This window comes from Plectropomus leopardus, chromosome 1, assembly GCF_008729295.1.
Source record: "Plectropomus leopardus isolate mb chromosome 1, YSFRI_Pleo_2.0, whole genome shotgun sequence".
NCBI classification, from domain to species: domain Eukaryota; kingdom Metazoa; phylum Chordata; class Actinopteri; order Perciformes; family Serranidae; genus Plectropomus; species Plectropomus leopardus.
Window position 1 is genome coordinate 28,861,144 of NC_056463.1, and position 21,966 is coordinate 28,883,109.

At 38.6% G+C, this 21,966-nt stretch overlaps 1 protein-coding gene across 1 annotated transcript; it reads right to left on the reverse strand.

The window, feature by feature from the left end:
- Positions 1 to 794: 794 nt before the first annotated feature.
- ube2q1 (ubiquitin-conjugating enzyme E2Q family member 1) lies at positions 795 to 16,616 on the reverse strand. The gene is made up of 13 exons (XM_042514720.1): positions 15,906 to 16,616; positions 15,401 to 15,505; positions 14,019 to 14,141; positions 13,615 to 13,668; positions 12,909 to 13,049; positions 12,168 to 12,252; positions 10,520 to 10,580; positions 10,341 to 10,431; positions 10,186 to 10,244; positions 9,971 to 10,019; positions 9,741 to 9,836; positions 7,177 to 7,243; positions 795 to 4,015 (listed from the first exon to the last, which is right to left on the reverse strand). Exons 1-13 carry the CDS (start codon positions 16,062 to 16,064, stop codon positions 3,984 to 3,986), a joined length of 1,122 nt encoding a protein of 373 aa, XP_042370654.1. The 5' UTR covers positions 16,065 to 16,616; the 3' UTR covers positions 795 to 3,983.
- Between the last annotated feature and the right edge of the window lie 5,350 nt (positions 16,617 to 21,966).

A 21,966-nucleotide genomic window follows, 5' to 3' on the forward strand; every position in this document is an offset into this window, starting at 1 on the left:
AAGGTGCACACCAGTGTAGCCGGGGTTCCAATACATTTTTCATTTCTAAATTACATACTTTTCCAGACTTTGCAGACTTTTGTGACCGTGTTTAATATCAAATAGCCAACTTAAATTTTAAAAAACTTTATTTAATGATAGTAATCATTTTCTTCTTTGTGATATACATTTCTATATATATATTTCTTTTCATGAAGACATGTTCTGTCTCTTGTGTGTGTCCAAGAGTGCCAGTCAGCTCAGCTCTGATTGGTCCAATCTGATCGTTTCAACCTGAGAATGAAATGACTCTCAATCAAGCAGATCACAATCACCTGAGAGATGAATGTGCTTATATCGCTCATTCTGCTTTGTGCTCTCTTAAGTAGAAACTTTTAATAGAGTGTGCAGATCTTCTGTTTAATTATTGCCTCAGTTTGATTTTTTGATCCAATACCTGTAAATGTTTTTTTTTTAGATGTGCATGTCCTCCACCTTGCTTTTATATTTTTCTGACAACTGCATCACTGCAGATCTGAAATGTTTAGACAATCTTTATTTTTGGTTATTTGTGAAGCTTTGTATACATGCAATACAAGGATATTGCAGCATTTTCTGTGTGACAAAATATCCAGTTTGATCTATTTATGAGAGTTTCACTGCCAAATTCAGTGAGCTCTCAGTACTTTAAGCTGATCCTATTTTAGGGGTTATATTTTCATTCAATAGCAGGGAGATTCTGAATAGATTCATATTCCAGAAAACAAACTGTTTTCCTTCTGAAAAACAATTTGCATTAGAACAGAATAAAGAGATATTTCATAAAATTCTTTATTTATAAACTTGATGCAAGTTTACAAATTACTTTACATGGTCAAAATCACCCTTGCAATGGAAAAAAAATGAAACCAAACCAAAGCATGCTAACAGTGCATAACTTTATAACCCGGCCACTGCAGTTAATGAAGCAAGGGAAAGAACCCAGAATCAGGCTAATTCAGACCTCAAACCAATATATCGCTCGCCAAAGCAGAGACGGTTTCGTGTTAGTCAGACAACAGGAGTTGGTGTGAGAGATGCTGTTATTCAGCGCAAAACAGACTTGAGTACACCATTATTCCAAAAATCAGGTTAAAGACGTGGGCTTGGGATTGTTTTCATGGCACACATCTGAACTGCTACTTTTTGTTGGGCATCTTTTAAGGTAATTCAAGCAGGTAGAATGTCTTGTAAGTCCATGCTTCTATCATAGTATCTGACCCGGTTTGATAAGCGGCACACACGGGAAAATCATCCTGTGCACTGATGTAGGAAACCACAAGTTAAATAAACATGAAAAACAAACACATCTAGTCTTTTAAACCACCCTACCCAACCACGCTTTGCCTTCAGTAGCTTGGGGAAAAACACCCATTGATATATTGACATGCAAAATAAAGCAATATCAAAGAGACAGGGTCGATGTGTTCTGAACCCCTCATCAAGTTAATCTGAGGGTGGGAGCAAATAACCGCTCCACATATCTGATCATTCCAAAAAAAACTTGCTTAATAATTATTATCAACCTCAAGTGTGTGCAATTTGACAGCTAAACACACCGCAATGCCTATTGGTAAAACAGGGGCGTCATTTTTTAAAACGGCCCCAAAAAAAGATCGACACATTCAATCTTGCATTTTATGACTGTATTCTGAAGCAATCCTTAGCAAAGTGTGCGGTATGTATTCCTGAGTTTGCTTCTCCAGAGAATGCAGGGGTGGACTTGACAGAGTGACCAGGATGAAGTGATTAGTACATTACCAATGGCATCACAACAGCTAACAACCATGCCAATTATCCACACTGGGATTTTACTTGTGGTGAAACAAGAAAAGGAGGCTTGTTATACATATCCTGCAAGTCCAAACACGTCAGACCTGTTGAATATGATCATGTTTCAAACCCATCTCTACCCGTTTGGAAAATATTGGTGTTGTGACTGAGGTTAGTATCACTGAGAAAACTCTAAATCAACGTAAAAATGAGGAATGACTTGTATGAATTAGCGTAACTAAGCTTTCTATGCTGGTTTTTCAGGACAATATACTTAAAACAATGCAAGTAACCACACAATAGAACACCCACAACAAACGTGTAACTGCATTAATTGGAATGCTCCACACAGTTTTTCTGCATATTATTCACATTACATCAAAGACCCAGCACGCTGAGGGGTGCAGCAGTGCCGAGAGTGGTTATGAATAGTAACCAGAGAGGTGGTAATGGGAAGAGCTGGGTCCCTCCTGTGGCAAATCTGAACAAATATTTATCAAACCTACGCAAATATTCTGGAAATGGAACAGACTCCAGTCAATCTTCCCAGGTGTGAAGCCAGAGGGTATATGGTCGAGACTATTGCTGTGATTTTGAAACTCTGGCTAAGATTTAAAAACCAGCCATGAGGTCAAGGAAAAGTCAGAAGGTTAAAAAGGTCACTTTTTTTCCAGACTGTTAGGACTGCAGGATTGGCAAAGTGCTCAGGATATGAACCAGCTACAAGAACTAAGCAGGTGACTACACTGTTAAGCTGTTAAGACTAATTTTCTTCAGTAAAACAAAACTCCACAAGACTGTCTTCACTGCATAGCCTTACTGAGGTTCATCCGGTTTGAGTGATTAGATATGAACAGCCAAACCTCTGGAATGCAGCTGGAAACAGCTGTGTCTATTATTCTTATGGACATTGGAGTTAAGAGGTGCCATCAAATAAGGGGAATGGTACTGTCGATGTTGCCAATAACATGAGGATTACAAATCAATATTTAAAATTAAAAAAAAAAAAAAAAAAGAACAAAACCGCAGTAGTTTTTATTAAGCTTAAGATCATGGTGTACTTTTGTTTCCTTCTGCAAGAGTATCCATGAAGCAACTTTTTCTTATTCTAAATGGGTCTTGAGAAGTTGCAGTGCCCCTGCTGTTAATAGTCAGGGGTATATAGTAATACAGTCTTTGCCCAGCCAAAGACCCAGACAAGGTTACATTATAAACAATTAAATCCTTTTGCAGAAATACAAATTTACATGTTTACATGTGGAGTTAAAATCAACTACATTACAGTGTGATCCAAACCAAACGCGCCCCTGCTTTGCCTGGTCATGTTTCTTGTGTTGCCAGCCTACGACGCGCCAAACCTCTCCTGCAGGGAGTTGCTGGTTGTGATGATGACAGTGGTCTCCAAAGTTGGAGCTCAGCAGGATGCTGTTCTTCAATACGGGCTGTCCCACCCAGGCTGCAAAAGTCTCTTTATCTTCCTCCCCACCTCAGGGCTTCAAGCTTTAAAAGATAAGAGGTTTGAAAGCAAGCTAGCCTCAGAAGCGTGTTATTCCAGAGGAGGGATCTTGGCATTACAAAGATAATACATGAGCACAATATTACAGAGGCCGTCCATGGAGAGGAAAGGTAGTGGTTCTTCCAGCGCCAGCATTTAAATGTCCTTTGCAGCCACCACTGCATCATATCAGGGAATGTCACATGCCATTCTTGGATCCAGTCTGTGGGCAAAGTGGTGGTCTCTGGCGACTCGAGCGTCACGCTGCCACTGCCGGCGGATAAAGCCATGCTGCACCTTTCAACTCAAGCCAGCAAGTAACCTTGGCATGCTCAACGCCAAAACCAAACGGTGAGCTTGCGCGATATTTAGTCCATCTTTTTCCTGGAGTATGGGATGAATGTCGCAATGGAAAAATTAGATTGTATCAGATAACAGATGTACAGAGAGATAAATATTGAGGAGAGGACACCCTTGCTGGTAGCTGATGAGCTTGGATGTAAATTTCAGGTGGGGAGTCTGTGTGTTTATGTGGTAGTTTCTGGGTGGGCACTGAATGAGGAAATTTGGTTTGGAGTTCAAACTCTCATATAGAGAACAAAATGGTTTGCAGGATGAAAAAAAAATATTGGTCACAAGGAAAAAAAAAAAAAAAATCAAAGACGTGGTCCCAGTGCAGGAAAGGCGAGAGTCCATTTTAGCCATCTTCCTTCGGGGGTGTGTACCAGCCTGGAGGAGAAAAAACAGCAACAAAAAAAACAAAGAATGACTACACAGTAAACAAAAACAACAATCTCCCGAGTTCCCACACATGTTCATGGACAAAATTTCAAAATTGTCCAATGAGTTTTTAAGGACCTATAATAAAGAAAAATCTTTTCCTAAATAACTGCATGTTTTAAATATCAAAGTCAAATTCTAGTCAAACATAATTTCAGACAAATGGCTTATATGGATGGAGAGACACAAGGCAAGAAGAAAATGAAGGAAGAAACGTATGTGATGGTGAGCAAAACGTTAAACACTGATACATATTAAAACTGTCATGTCAACAGCTTCAGAAAATAAATTTGCCACTCCTGGTATGCTACATTACATGGAACACTAACACAAATCCATTACTTTTCCAAAACCTTTAATCATTTTTACTAATTCCATGACTTTTCCAGGCCTGACAATCAAGCTTGTAAAATTCCATGACTTTTCCAGGTTTTCCATGACTGTGAGAACCCGGAATCTACAAGCGAAAAAAGAGTTTTAAATATGGCTCTCTTTTGACCTTGGCTATCCGGTCATGCTAACTTATGCTTTCTTACTACTTGTTACTACTACTACTCATGGATTTCGGTGCTAGAATTGTAAAAGTTTGAGTCTTTAGAGACCAAATGGATCCTGGCAATATTCTCTATCAGCAATAATGGAATCTGCAGTGGAAATGAACATGCAGTGTTTCCCACAGAATGTGTGACTGTGGGGTTGGGCCAGTTAACTTCCTGTTTAATCATTATGTGTATCCTTTTATTTATTTTTTTAATCATTCTGAAGTCCCTCCTCTAAATTCGGACATATTTGCAGGTCCATGTGCTGCAAAGGCAGAATTAGGGCAGATTCAATCTCAAAACAGTCTGCACCATTTTGCTGCAGTTTTCAGGTTGAACATGTTTCCTCAAGACTGTGTGAAACGGTGTGCATCAAAGGTGTACCCTATCAGCAGCGGCATGTATATAAACCACATTTTTATTCTTTACTTATTGTACATAGATTTGTTTTCATTCCACACTTCCTTTGGAAATGCAGACACAAGTTTTCCCACACCAATGAAGCCCCGCTGAGTGTAACTGAATAAACCCCACACTATTAAAAGGCAGTGCGTCTGCGTAACACAACAGAGTTTTCAACGTACCACCGTTTCAGTTGCAATAAACATTTTGCTATATTTTGTCGTGACCGAACGCAGACCTAGTCATGCGTTCTTTTGTTCCTCAGCAGCAGTTTGAGAAGTTTGAGCTGCTGGGTGGATAACTGATCTGTCAATTCAGGTAGAGTCGATCAGATCAGATCAGATCTACGGATTGGAGGAGGAGCAGCCGAAGAGGCGAGGGAAAACTTTAAAGAGTGCATTTAAGGGTTAAAGTTTCACTGCTGCTGCACCTAGCATTCTACTGTTCTGTCTGTGCCCAGAGTACGCTCGGCACAAAATGAATAACTGAATGGTATATATTTTAGAACAACAATAATGAACAGTCCCACTCCTAAAATAAAAACATCAATACGTGGCTGAAGATTGAGGCGGGCTGCCGCAGAGAGTGCGCTGAGTGACAAACATATTAACTTCACACAAATCTTACATTTTCTGCCAGTATTTCTCTCTTGCCTTTTTTTGCAGCAGTATTGCTTCTTTGCTGTAATAAATATCCATTATAATGTCTTGTTCCTCTTGACTGAAGTAGGAAGCATGAAATCGGTGCAATCTGTGCTGTACGAAACTCAAGAGATGCACCATACGCCACTCTTTATGGGATTAGCCAAAGTCTAATAAAGAAAACCTGTGTTGACTACAAAAGGTGATAACTGCCACCATGATTGGGGGTTTTAGGTTTTGACAAGTCAGCTCAGGCAACTAAAGCCTTGCCATGTTGAACTTGCTTTGAAGTAAGCCGCTCAGGTCTCCACTACCAACAGAATTAGGGTAACATGTAGATGCTTTTTGCACGTGCATTGTTTTCTGCCCCATTGGCTTGTGTCTGCATTTCCAACTACGCCTAATCAAAACACCAGGTGGGAAGTGTTTAGTGGTTAGACACAGGGCACATATGGTTCCTAATCAAACTTTCTATTTCTATTCATTTTTAAAAATCTGCTCCAAACTTTTATATTCTTCTGCAGTTAAATACAACTCAATGTAGCCTGACAGGGTAAAAGTGATTTACATATTTTCAACAGCACTTGTGGTTTTAAATTGCAGCATGGCGTTTTCATATTGATGAAAATTAAAATTTTCAAAATTTGCATTAACAATTATCTTTGAACAACAGACTTACAAGTTCTGTTGTTCCAATAAAATTAGCTTCCAAAACTGGATGTTGATTCTTATCTTGTTGGTTATCTTGCCAATTTTAAGTTAAACAGCATATTAATTGGATTTGACAGGCCATATTTTTATTTTTATTCTGCTCAGCTTGTAACCAGCTGAATATCAGTTATAATGATCAAAGTCACAAAAAATTCAGCTCATTTACAGATAAGTGCAGAGTCTGTGAAATAATGTTAGAACATTTACCAATGGACCTGAGCATGACATTCAAACATCAATTTATTTGGAAAACAGCAACTTACATAAATGAATGTAATAATTGTCTATTGTTTGTTTCTAGCCAGCCACAATATTTTTTTCCAGACGGAAAACTCGTATTACGTCACCGACCAGCCAGGAGCATTTATTAAAAAGGAGTGCACTCTGGAGGCTGTAGGTTTTCTATCTCTTGAGCTGAAGTGAGTGCCACAGCCTTTTTTCTCTTTTCTCTGGTCATAAAGCACCAATTTCAAAAGAATTCTACTGCATGAACAGCCCGGTTTCATGAAAAGACTATCATTCTAGCAGTGAAATAATTCTTTAGGTATGAATCTCGAATGAATAGATGGCTTTGAACCACAAGAATAATGTACGGACTGCATATGTATTGCTATTATCTATACCATGCTAGCTGTACCACTTATACAAATTGAGCATAATTATCTAGACTACATGCGTGTAAATGTTATCCATATTTGGTACATACACAGAAGTGAAAGCACTAATTTCCTTCAGCTGTGATGCATGGGAGGGATTTGGTTTCAGTAAACAAGGTCAGTGTTGCACTCTGTATGAAACTGGAGACAAAAACACTCACCGTTCTTTTCATGGATCTGAACCAGGGATTTGTAGGACTGCTGTGCTCTGGCGAGATTGTACTGGTTCTGCATTAAAAGATGTAAATGAAGTCAACCTTAGAGTGTGCACTGGGTTTATGATGACAGTACAAAACAGGAAACAGCAATGGCAGCTATTTTCTAAAGGCAAAAAAAAGCTCATCTCACTATCTCCAATTTCAAGAAGAAAACCTACTGCATGGTAGACATGCATTCTTCCCTTGTTTGGCCATCATACTGAACTGCTTTCACGCACACTTGCTCATCAGCATTCACAAAAGACCTGGCTCTGCAGATACAGTCAGCACAGAATTACAGACTTTGTACAAATCTACATGATGGAGATTCACTTAATTAAGCATGTGGAAAGGTTTATAGCTCCATACCTGAGGTCGGTTTCACAGAGATGCCTTTGTCTTAGGTCTAGACTATCTTCAAAGGACTAATTTGCCATGAATTCTGGATAAATTAGGACCTTTTTCAATCTAAAAACATGGCTGACCACTAAAACGGCTCTTCTCCCTTTACACTAGCAAAAAATAAAGTGTTCTGGAAGAATTCAACTTTTGTACAAGAGCATTTTACAGGGAAAAATCAGTGAAGATTGTAATAATTAAATCTGAATCTAAATTAAATCTGTAAAAAAAAAAAAAAAAATCTCAACACAAAAATGACTCATTATGTCCTCTGGTATACACATATGTACATTTCCAATGTGTTACTGCAGTTTGTAAAAACTCTGTCATGTCTCATTGCTTACTGCACAACATTGTTAGCAAACCACAAATTATGAGCCATATTTTCAGTTTTTTGGTTTTTGGTGCCATTGGTCAGCGGATGTCAGTGACTGTTACCATGAAACATGTTTTGACTAAGCCTGGGGAAGGGTGGCAAATTTTCTTGGCTTATAATGAGTCTGTCTTTTCTGAAAGCTGCATTAGACCCATTTAAGAGTAAAACTGAGACTGGCCTAACACTACAGACCAGTCAAAAATATCTCTGTGAAACTGGCATCAAGCAGCCAAGAAAAAACAGATTTATGGCCAAGACAGCTAAAAGTTTCAGACAACATCTAGGGTAACGGCACACACAGGAGACGTTAAGCTGTGTTTTTTTTAGTCGTCCTTCTTACGTGCATCTGACACCGATACTACACCATTTTAATCAATACACCTGCTTACACAGGCCACATAATGGCACCCGTTTTACAAATGTGATGCGCACAAAACTGACAACCGAACATGTTTTTTAAGAGTCAAGTCTATTCTCTATACTCTGCCTGAATGCATCCTGTGCAGGCACAGAAGAGCTGAAGCTGCTCTGCTTATGTGCTACTTTTGTTAGTATGACTGTGCAGATATTAAGACTGAAGCAATTCTGTAGTAACACTATCGTGATTCTATAGTTTTTAACGAAGCCCCTGTTCACCTTTTCATACTGAAGTAAAGTGGCTTTGGATTAGCTGCTTAACCCTGGCTGAGACAGGTTATGACACCAGGCTGTCTACCGTGTTGAGCTATTCACACTTTCAAAAAACAATGGTTCATCACAGGTTACTGCGGAAATCTGAAAGTGGCATGAGGAGTAAAGCTTATCAAACAGTCCTAATTAATGCATTTTTACAGTACTGGTAAAGCTTTACAACATGTATTGTGTACAATTTAGACATTTTCCTTAAAATTCCACTCTAAAAACAAGTCTTTTCATCCCAAACACCCACAGACAGCTTACTCCTGTTAGACCGCTAGTGAAAACTGTTATGGGTCCAATTTTAAGGTTGACAAAAATACAGATTGCTCTCTGATAAAAATAACTTTGCATGCTCATTATGATGCTAACATTATGCATTAAGAACCCAACAAAAGCAATGACCCAATTGCCTATGGTTCTCAAAGTAAAACAATATTTTAGTAGCTGCTGTAACAGACACTAAAAATCAGCTAATTAAAGTACCTTTTAAATTACAACAGTGCATACATTTAAATGTAAAGAAAATCATGTATGTTTTCCAGATGAGCATTATACCAGGTGCATATAATGCTTCCCCAGCATTTATCAGATTGGAAAAGGATGAAAGCCAAACAGAAAAGTAAGAAACATCATCTAATTTAAGTCTACATCAAAACATGACACAGTGAAATGGGATTTGCATCTATGAGCTTGCGAGATTGGCTTAAGTATCCATGCTTCCTTGGTACTCAACTTATCAAACTCTGAGAGAGGCTTATTGCCAGATTAGGTTTCATTTAGAGAGCACGACAAGTGATAGCACAAAAAGATAAGCATCTACCTCGGCCATCCCGTTGGTGACACACTGCACCTCCCACCCCACTCCAGTTGAATTGAAAAAATAGCACATAACCAGCTCTGGCTGCAGAAACAGGAGACTGTCATACTGGACTAACAGGTAGCGCTTCACAGACAGGGAATCAGACCTCCGTGTCAAAGTACCATCATCACGGTCCACATCATTCATTATGTGAGCTCAACATAATCACAGGACATTTACTGACTGAAAACTAAACTCTGGTGCTTCCCCACTTACTTTATTGGCTCCAAACTGCACTCTGGCTTTTCCTTTGACTAAAGTGGCATTGATCTGCATGATGACAGACTCAATGGAATAGGCACTGCTCCAACCCTGCAATCAAAACACCCAATGTCAATACGAGTAGGTTTTAAAATGTAAAACAGATGCAAATATGGTCTCAAGTTGTATTTAATATTATGCATTGCAAATTCACATTCATTTACAGCTTTAAAAAAAATGCATACCTGTTTGGTGAGAAGCTCCATGCACAGGGCACCTCCTCCAAGAACGTAACTGAAGCACAGACACAAAAAAATGATCAGCGACAGGGGTGTCAGAATAACACAATGAAGTCTTCTTCCAGAGGAAAAAGACACTTTTTTCATTTTTGTGTTCACAAAGTTAGCCTCAACACTGAAAACAGTGAATAGGGATGGAGAAAGCAGCTGAATGAACTCACCCTCCAGAAAGCACAGGCGAAACCACCCGCACAAACGGTGGATCAAAGGGGAAATTATCCTGCGGAGCAGGGCAGGCAAAAATTGTTAATTTACAGACTTCAAAGACTCCAAAATGGTGTTTCATTTTCATTAATATAAAGTCAAATTTACTCACTTTATATGAGAAGTTTAGTAAAATGTAATCCATTCCTTCCTTTTCCTTTAGGACTTGTAAATCACTGTGTAAGGGGCTATCTGGATCCACCCTGTTGGTCATCAAATTGTGAAATCAGTCTGTGTTTGTGCTGACATGGAGAAACACAACGCATGACACATGATCCCAAAGTTACTTACGTCCTTAGTTTGACGTGCCATTCATACAGGCTGTCGTTAACAAGCTCGACTGAATAGATGCCTGTGAAAGAAATTGATTAGATATGAGTTCTCAGATGTCTCCCAATGCAAGCTCTTATAAAACATGTACTGATTTAATCTCCCTTTTCATTTGAATTTAAACTGAAAGGTAATGCAGTGAGGCAGAGCTTAATATGTATTTTAACTGGTGCCTCCATTCTTACTCTACTGTCAGTTAATGGTGCTGCAACTATGTGAGGCCTTGTTCAAAGGTGAATAATTTAAACAAAATAAAAGACTATTTTTTTCAAGATATGCCATTTTTTGTGTTTAGCTGCATTCCAAACCATGTCAATGCCTTTATAGCCATGACTAAATCATACAGGACATAGTTTCAAATTACAGTAAAGTGCGTAATAACCTACAGTACTGCCACCACAGCCACATGATTGTGGAGCTGACTTTATATGGACAAGTCATAAAGGGTTAAGTATCTTTTGATTGCTACACAGCTAAATTCCCTCTCAAAAGTTCATCGTTTATCCTGTAAACATCATGGATCTTGTATTACAAAGCTTGACGTTCACCAATGCTTGTTTATTACATAAAGTGAAGTGAATCGATGATTATTGTGTGTGAGGGTTAGGCTTGTTGCAATGATTACATAATCGCCTGATCACGATTATTTAGGCTGACCGTGAACAATTTGCATAATAGTCAAATTCCACAATCAAGGGAATTTTAATGTGCGAGTCCATCCTTGCTGATCTACACTTTTCCCTTGATTAACGCACCAGAGAATGAGACAAACAAAGGAGTTTTTAGGTGCGGCTCAACCCTTGCAAACCACTAATAAGTTAACTGACATTTAAATGTTTAAAGGGTAACTTGGTGTTAAAAGAGCAGCGTGAATCCTTTCAGGAATGGCTCAATGTGCAGCGCAGGCATATAGCTATTGTGTAGTCGACAGAGTGTGATGGTGGATGTGCTAAAAGCGAACAGCTGCTGGAGATGTGAGCAGAGAAGAAATCAACAGTACAGTTGTGTAGTAGTAAGTGTTTTGGTTATTAGTTTGTATCTGAATAAACAGTGCAGCTCCACAGGATTCAAGAAAGTTCCTGTGCCAACTGCTGGGCAAAATAAAGGGGTTAGCCCCAAAGTGAGCATCATCTTCAGTCCTGGAGGCAAATTAAAATCTTCGCAGTACCCGCCTACCACAGTCTGGAACTGTTAACATTGGCTTTTTGTTTATCAGTTGCAATAAAATCAAACCTCCTAACTGCCTTGAACCACCTTTTTGTTACATTACACACATCATGTGCAGCAGAGAATAGATGAAACATTACTTCAGCAAACTATTTAATTGACAGAGATTACCTGGCACTAGTTTGGCAACAATTGCATAATTTCCATGAGCAGCCATTGAAATTAACAACATGAATTCTAGTGCAAAGCCAAAACCAATAGCACTGCTGTCTGACATTTTTTTTTATATATATATTACAACTAATTGTCAGCTACAATATATTGATCGTGACCGTCGGTGTGAGGGTTTAAAGCTATGCTTGTTTGTGGGTAACATTTTTTCCAAGTGTTCTTTTCAGTCAGATGTACAGCAAAGAGCAGACCGCTGTGCAGAGTGCAATACCTGTCTTGTAACTCTGAGACCTGTAGATCTCTCTAAGCTCCTTCATCAGGCGGTCAGAGGCTTGCACTGAACCAGACACAGCTCCCTGCAAAATTCAAAACAACAACTGTAACAATAAAGACAAAGATCACAGTGCTTTGCTATTCACCATGAGGGTGAAACTGTCAAATGAACTTAATGTGGGCCAACATCAAAGAGAAAGCTTTATTCCCCTAGACATCAATATTTATATCTGTACACCCCTTGAGAGCATGTTTCACTGATCCTCAGAATATTAAAGACAAAAAGGTAAAATAAGTACACTGGTTCCTTAGTTGGGATATCAGTGTATTTTTGACACATTTTAGAAACCACGACAGCCTCACATCTAAGCCATTGAACAGGATGATGAGCAAACAGAGCCCTTCCCAGAAGAAAAAAAATAATCTTTTCATAAGTTTATGCAGCTTTGAGGGGCAGATGCAAAGAGAAACCTCCAGTCAGATATACTGTACAAAATGTCTTAGCACTGCCGTGTTTCTTCACTTTCTGCTTTAAAACCTTTCCCCTTTTATCATTCACTACTGAAAAACTGACCATTACTGATAAAATGAGCTTACATAAATTCTATGCACATTAAATGTATTTCTTAATATCGTTTGTCAAGGTATAAAGTTAGTTCCTAAATAAAGTATGTCATCAGCCATAAGCCCCTTAACTACCTGAAATATACTGTATGTACTTTACTGAATAAAGACTTACATTCAAGTGGTCCTGCCTCTGGTTCTTTCGGATCTTCTCCAGGATGGCCAAATTCTCCTTCTCAATGCCATCATCCTCAGATTTCTTCCCATCCACAGGCTCCTCTTCTTTCATTTCATAGTGGTCCAGATCCTCTATGTCCTGGTGGTTCATATGTGATATTTTAGACACCTCAAAATACCTTATGGTTCTCCAGAAATATGTGCAAAATAAAAAAGAGTCTAGGAATTGGCCAGTCATTTCATTTGGCCAGTGCCAAATGAAAAGATGTAACTTAACTCCTCTGCTCACTAAAATAACACTGTAACAAAGATGAATTAAAAACAGCTTATCAATAGCCAGAGGGACAACCAACAAAAATCAAACCTTATAATAACAGTACTCATGTATGTATTTGGGGAGAAGGACAGACATACCAATCAAAAAATGTTTTAAACTCATCATCATCATCATCATCATCTCATCAGCATCTTAATTGAACAATATATATATGAGTTTTTTTCTTAGATGATGTGAGGGTCTAAGGGCAGAGGGGTGCTGTATGCTGTAAAGCCCTCTGAGGCAAACTGTGTTTTGTGATAATGGGCTTTATAAATAAAATTGAAAAATTGAAAATTGAAAACTGATGTGAAACCAAGATGGGAGCATCCAGCACAACCTTGTAAGAGCAATACTTGAGGTGTTTAGACCAAAAATGATAACTTACCTCTCCCATCTCCTCCTCCTCTTCTTCTTCAGATGTGACCTCCTCTGTCCCATGCTGTACACACATATCAGAGACAGGGCATTAAGTCAGGATGAATTAATTGGTCTGAAAGAGACTCCCTGGGCTTCTTATTCTATATAAGACCACCTTTTACTAACTATAACCACAGGAACAGCCTATTGATCAGCTTAGAGAAGTGCTTCACACAAATCACCAGGAGCCTCAGTAATGCAGGCTGCCATTTCATTACTGAGAAAAAGTGGTTTTCGAGTGCACAATAAAACATCCTTATTTAAATATGCATGTCTTATTCCTTTAAAAGTAATCAGCTACTAGGCTTGTCCTGGCCGTGCCAGTCCATGCCATGAGGAGGCATTTCACATGAGCAAACTAGGCAGCCTTGCCTTTCGGTCTTGTCCCACAGGGCCTGCAGGCAGGGGCTGGTCCAGCATCTCCACATCTGGATGTTGGGGAAGGTTGTACAGCCGACAAAGGTCACAAATGAGTTTCTTCAATTGCTGCAAAAGCTAAAACGAAAAAAACAAACAAAAACAAAGAAGAGGGGATTAAAGTTAGATCAACCATTCAAATGCAGCTACAGATCAATGTTGTGTGGGAGACACAAGACAGAAAAGCTATTGCAGTCATGAAAAATGGTGGATTATCAAGTCAAGTCAATTTTATTTTTATAGTTTAACATCACAAATTTGCCTCCAGGACCTGTCCTTAGGAAGGTAGAGGTTGCTCCTTAGCTAACACACAACATCTACAGTATTGTATTCTTTATCTAAATGTAGACTAAGTTATATTGCAAACAAAAAAATTCTTCTGTCCAAAAAAGTGAAAAAGAAAAAAATGACAGCACTTCTATAAAAAGCATATTTTGTGTCCTACAAACAGAGCAGCATGAATAAGTAGGCTAACTAAGCTCAGGATGTCACTACACACGTAGGATTACATAAGAATCTGCTTGTCACAGACATTTTGACCGACAAGGTTGTCCCAATGAGCTAATGACAAAGCCATTTGGTCTGCCGAAAACCTGCCTGTTTGTACTTGCCAGTTATACTTGTTCAACCAAATCCCTAAGTACAAAGTCACAGGCATTTATGCAGCACATGCATGCTGTTTGTTTAAGCTTGACAGCCCATAAAAATATTGGAACAAGCTCCTAGTTGTGTATTTCTTGTGAATATAACCCTAAAATGGCAAACACCCGACCTGCATCAGCAAACACTTGTTTCCCTAGTTCAACACAGCAAAAATGAGCAAGAATGATGCAAAAATATGAAATAGTAATCCAATACCAAGTGAACTTGGTGTCTGACACATCTAAATGATAGCTGGTTCCACAAATCAATCATCAGTCTGACCAATACTTGTTTAGCCAGGAAATTAAGTCAAGTAAATTTTTCATTCAGCTATATGGCATATACCTCAGACATATTATAAATTCATACTGGCTGTGGCTGCACCAGTCTAGATTTAATATATCACAATAAATTGAGAATAAGTCAGCTGGCAAACTAATGATCTGCTCATTGGTCATTTTTGTTGAGCTGAAGCCAACTTTCGAATTAAATCAAAGCCTTTTCTTTGTTCTAAGTATTCACATTATGAGTTCCACAGAACTAATATGAATGTTCGAGCAATGTTTTGGATAGAGTTTTTAAGGTTATCGTTCACTCTGGATACTATAATTGTAAACCTCTCCTCACAAACTACATAAAATGTGAAGTTTTCTTCAGTGACACACAGTGGAAAAAACAAGAGTTAGGATAGCTACCAGGGTGCTGCCTTTTCTCACATCTTCCAACCTCTCCAAAACTTGCGCCAAGCTCGGGTCGTCAGAGTCCACAAACCATATTGGCGGTGTAGATGGATAAGATTCCTACAGACAGTGAGACACAGAAAAAACGAGATTGTTAAAATCAATACGTTTGACCTATATAGTTGCGTGTCGCATGGCTAAACATAGAATCAGTAAATAACGTAAAAAAATGAATAGGCGACATTAGCATTCAGAGAGCAGTGTTAGCTAACAGCTACAGTAGCTTATCAACACAGTTTAATGTCGATTTGTCAGACCCACACACCTCATATTAAGACTGCGTAGCTGCCACTGACACTGGCTTATGAAACTACGCAAAACCTGTCCCGCATAGCATCAGATTGTACAGTTGTTGAGGTAGCCTGCTACCTGGCTAGCAAGTTAACCAGCTAACTTTAGCTCGCTAACGACCATCAAGGGAAGTGTATAAATCCCGGCAGTTGTGTTCCCGTCCCCTTACCGTTATATTGCAGTGGATAATTAACAGCTTTTCCCCCGTTACATTAAACTGGCAGCTAAGCTCGTCGGGCTTCCAGTCAATGATCCTGAAGCGTTCGTGGTTTGGATCAAAAATGGACTCCAAAAACTTCAGTTCGGCCTTCAGCCCCGACACCGACATCTTCCACGCATCTCCGGCTGGGCCGCTGGGGAGGGGGAGAAGTCGGGACTTAGCTTTTAGCTAGCTAAAGCCACAACGTAAATGTCTGTACAAAATTCGTTAAAAAATACGTCAGAGAAATGACTGACTGTCCCGGTAGATGTAGCTGGATACACAGTGCCAGCTATAAACAGCGTCCGGTCAAATTTCAGCGCAACCGGACAGATTTGCTGATGAAGTAGCTAACGTTAGCTAGCTTTCAGTTAGCATTTGAAAACAGCGCAGCTCTTGGCAAGATGCTAGCGAGCGAGTTAGCGAGGCTAGTCCGTTGTTGTTGTCTTTCCGTCTATTGTTGTTGTCTGCCTATGATAACAACAGTTTAAGGCTCTCGCGGTGTCCCGTGACCATCTCCTCACAGTGCCATCGTGCAGTTCCTCATTGTTTACTTAACCGGGGAAAAATCACACCATCTCCACGATCTGAACTTATATCCCGCTGTAGGGATAGTGTTTTTCATCCCGGTGTACAACTGTAGCTGGCCTCTTGCGGGGTTTAAAGATGGCGTTCTGCAACCTCCCCGTTCCCGCAGAATCCCAGCATTCAGCGCGCCCTCAATTTATTTCAGGGTAAGAAAATAAAGCAAAGTTTACAACAGTGGATTACATACTCAGCGATTTAAATGGGACAATAGTGTCAGTGTGATTTTATTTTATTTCTCTGGAAAAAAAAAACAATTTCCTGCTTCACATAATAACTTACATACCAGAGTAAAAGTGAAGCACATGAGCTTCAGAATTGGCCCTTTTACAGTAAGGGAATTATGTTTACTTGACAGTGGTGGATAAAGTACCTGAAAGCACAGATATCTTACCAGAAAAATTGCTTCAGTAAAAGTTAATGTTGCCTATTAAAATATAAAGTCTTAAAGTATCTGATATTTACTGTACTTAAGTATCAAAAGTAATTTTATTGTATTAAATGTGTTGAGGAATTGAAAATAAAAGTACAAGAAAAATCAAGCTATTTATTCATAACATAATCATAGATACAACACCTTAAAAACTGAGTGCACTTTAAGAAAATGAGGTCTACTTCACAACTTAAAGCACTGAAAAAACAAATCCAGTTTTCCCTCCCCCATTCCTTCATGTGTATGTCTGTCCCCTCGTCTCGCTTTCCTTCCCTTTTTTTGTAGTGAGTTACTAAAACGCTTTGGGGAAATGTAGAGGAGTAAAAGTATAGGCTACATTTTCTTTATTAAATGTGGTGAAGTGGAAGTGAAAGTGAAAGTTAAAAAAATATAAATACAAAAACTCAAGTGGTGTAGGCTACAGATATTCCCCAAAAATACTTAAGTAATTTAATGAAGCATTAATACTTTGTTATATTACACCACCGTTGCTTAGGTACTACAAAGATGTCTGGAATTATTTAGGTTTCCATGATTTAAAAAAAAAAAATCATTTGGATCCACATAAGCCACTATCAGGGCGGTAACTAGGCTATACATCTCCTGGGGTCCACACCTCCACACAAGTAAACATTACATCATAACTGAAATAAATATGTATCTAATTAAAAAATATTAGGCAAAAAAATGAACAAAAACAACATAAAAACATGCATCTTGATGAAGTGTTAATCACAAGTCTGACTTTCTATGATGACTCAGCATAGTGTATAGTAGGAGTGTCCAACTTTTTTGAAAGGGGGCCGGATTAAAAAATGTGAAAATACCTAGGAGCCAGCTGCTTCTTATGTCATATGGGATACTTAGAAAAAATCACATAAAAATGATACAAATGCAACTGTTTAATCTTTAAGTAAAATAGTATCCAACTTTCCAACACTCCTGAAAGCGGTAGCCCTCGCTGTCGACTTTATGCGTCTTTGGTGAGTAACTGTTTGTTAGCTTCTTTACTACCTGTTTATGAAAACATTAGTTTTTCCCACAAAGTTCTTACTTGATGCATGTCTTCAAACTATATGATAGTCCTGCCATCGTGAGGTGAATGGAAATATGTAGAAAGTAAACTTACATGATTAACCAATATTGTGTTAAACATATATTTTGAAAGAATCAGAATCAGCCTGAGGGCCTCAATTGGCCCCGAGCCAGAGTTTGGACATGACTGGTTTATAACAATATTAGAACACAATAAAACACAATCACTCAAAATTTTGTAATTACTCACATAAATGTACAAAAAGATAGACTGTTGCTATGGAAATTGTTTACATCAGATTTGTTTGACAAAGTGTACATCAGGGTACTCTACACACCATTATTCAAGACTTGCTGTCTTATTTTGAGTTCAGGTCTTCAGTCCAATTTGCCCTGACTAAGGCCATATGATTCCAGGAAAATTGAATCTAAATTCTAATCTATAGGTTCTTTGTTTAATTTTATAACAAGTGGTCTTAAGAAATGCACAACTATTAGGCAGATGCATGCTGGGTTGTGAAAAAAAAAAAAAAATCTTCTCTGCTCAGGAAAATTACATGTTGTAGTCCTTATGCTCTCTGTGTCTCAACCCCCCAAAAGCCATAAACAGTGAAGCTACTTGTTTATCAAATTATGTCTGTAGTAGCACCTGGTTTCCACTAGGAGGTAGTGTTGACTTAAGGTTTGAACTAGTAGGTTAAGAGGTTAGAGGGTTAGAAAAGGGTAAGCTAATGAAAACACTGTGTTGTTGGTCCTACTGTCTCCTATGTTTCAGGCTACATGAATATCTCTCCTGCATGTATTACAAATGTTGACATCATTTTGATGGTTCAACAAATGGCAGATATTAAGATTATTTGCATTCTTACCAGGAAACTACTCTTTGATCACTTTGTCCTATTAAAACATGGAAATATTTTGACTTTCAGGTTGCAAGCCAGACAATTTCAATACCAGGCAGATGCTAGAAAGTCTTCAGGAAGCAGTTATTTTAGTCCTTGAATTCAATTAGACAGATTGTGTGGGTTTCATGAGCACACCAAACCTTAAAAGCAAACTTTAAAAGCCATCTCCCTTTGTGAGTAAGTCCGTTATCAGGAGAGATTTGGGAGTAGCTGACTGGCTCAGAATAGTGCTGTGCTGTCTCCTCTAATTATGCTATCATGAGGTCTCCCTTTCAACAAGGATAACCTTTCTTTTATTTGGCCGTCCCCAAATTAGTATTCCGCAATAGACAGTGGAGTACAAAGGAGACTTACTCAAACGTTATTGGTAGAGGTTTGGTGCTTAGTGTCTAATTTAGTCATATGTAATACCTCAGACCTGTCATATCCCTGCATTCGTTTGACTGAGCAGACAAATGCAAATGTACAAGCTAATAAGCAACCAGTGTGTGGAAATTGTATCAGTTCTTGAGCTACTCTGCAATTTAAGGTGTCAGTGTTGAGGAATAACATATTGATTTGCCATTTTACAGACCCATAAACTACAAGGGCACAGGGTGGCTGGCCCTCTTGTTCAGACCTGTGCACACCACTGTTAAAGTGTATGTGCCTACAGCTACAGCCTACAGCTGCAGACCCAAGATTGGTGTGAGCAGTGATGAACGGGGATTATCCTTAACAGCATTCTTATATGTCTACATGTGCAAGTTGACAAATTCTTAAATTGACTGTGCAGAATATTGAAACGTGCAATAAACTCTAACAATCTACCTGAGCTCACTGGGTGTGCAGTGAGGTCAGGGACTTTGTTAATGCAGTGGTTGCTCAGGAAAAGGTCAAGGTTCCAGTCTAGCAAACACTGTAATTCATCTTGGGCGGCAAGAGTGGAGGCGGTGGTGTAAAATCAACAACAATAGTTGTGTAGAGCACAAATATTAGCCACATTTTCTATTCTTTTTGTTGGATAATGTTTGCATCTGTATAAATGACTGTGTAAGTGAGGGCTAGTCGCTGTCTCTGTATGTGTACTTCTGTTCAGCTGTGTTTGTGCAATAATGACATTCATTCATTAGGGTATTGGCTAGACTACGTCAATAATACTTTATTTGGAGTAGGTCACAAAGGTTTTAGTAATTATGGAGGGGAATTATTTAGTTCCCTGTTTAAATCATAACATCACAGCATACTTCCAAAAGTGAAGATAGGACAGTTGAATAGGTTGCAGAAATAAGGAAAGACAGTGCACTATATCAGCCGTGAGCAAAAAAAGACATTATGAGAGGAGAAAGCATCGACGGATTATGAGACAGTGGTTCCCTGGGCACAGATATGCAAAGGGGCCTACAACCTATCATAGCAGCAAGGCACATGGACGGATCTCTCTGTGGTTTTGCTTCTCTTTGCAGTCATTTCATGTCTTCTTGTAGTTGTTTTCTCGCTCGTTGAGGTATTTGTGAGATTTTTTAAAATAGTTTTGTATTTCAGGGTTGTTTTGTTTCTCTTCTGCTTTTTCCCCTTTTTAAAAATGTTTTTTGTCTCTGTTTTTGTTTTCTTGTCTTTTTTAGTCATTTGGGACTCTTATTGAAGAAATTCTGTGTTGTTTTTTGTTGCTTTGTAGTAGTTCTGTGTATCCTTGTAGTTGTTGTCTGTCTCTTTTTTTGTAGTTTTGCATATTTTGTTGTTATTTTGTGTCTCTTATCATTTCCTTTGCATCAGTTTTTGGTCTTTTTGAATCTCCTCTTTGTTGGTACTTGCTCATTTGAGCGACATTTTGTGTGACACTGTGGGCCCCTGGGCTTGTGCATGGGGGGCCTTTTCAGTAATCCATGGGTGAAAGTAATAAGCTCTTAAAAATAGATAACTAATTTATTTAAAATATCATGAATGAGGCTATCTCTGTTAATAAATATTTGAATGAATAAATGAATGAATTAATGAATAATCTTTTACATACTTTCAGCACATCTGCCTTGCCACCTTTCTTCATTTAAATGCATCTTCCCTGTATTGAGTTGACTTTTCACAAGCAGGTTAAACCATTCTTGTTGGTGTGTAATTACTCTGCACTACTTGTTTATTGAGGATATATTGTGCTCAGGGTGTTGTCCTCTACATGTGTTTATTGTAAGGATGCCAAGAAGATAGCAGTTGTGTAAGATGCTGCCAAAAGCAATTAACATCTTGTGACAGCTGACAGCCACTGAGAGGTTGACTTCATACTCGTGGACGTATTAATTGTACCAGAATATGTCCTCTCAAATCAAGTCAAGGCAATCAAATTCTTTGAATAAAGTACACTATGCATACAGTATGTATGTTTGCATTAAAAAACATTATCATATGTTATATATGGTTCCTTATTGATTAAATCTACAGTACATTTCACCCATGAAGAGGACATGCAAATGAATGAGAGGAGATGATCAACTGAGAAATGGATTGTAGACATGAATGCTAGAATTATGTTTCATATATTTTAGGCTGAGTGTATATAAAACATTCTTGGCAGAGCGTATCTTTGGGGATGTCACAAGTGCCAAGCTTGTCAAGGGTCAGAAAAAACTAAAACAAACAATGCTGGTTGAATCCTGATTGTCTTTTCAGCCTTATTTTATGATTGAGCAGCTGACGTGCAGTTTGTCACAGCGTGCCTGTGTACACACTAATAAAGAGGCAGATTGCTGTTGTCCTCCGTGATTTATCCTGCTCTTCTGTCCTCCATCTGCACTAGATGAAAAAGTTAATTAAAACCCTGCCTTGTCTCCTCATTCCACCCTAGACAGCAAGAGCAAATCATCTCCCACCATTTACGGCCTTTATTATTTCTTTATGAACGACACTAGAGCTGAGGTCAGAATGGCTAGCCTTCTTTTTCAGCTTGAACTTTAAACCTTATTGTAAGATGTAAATGTACAACTGCTGTCATGTTTTATTTCCATCATCTTTGAAATCACAGTCTTGAAATGTGCATATTTAAGGCAACAGGTCACTGATACTAATGTTAAGAGATTTCCTAATAGGTTCTTAAAAAACT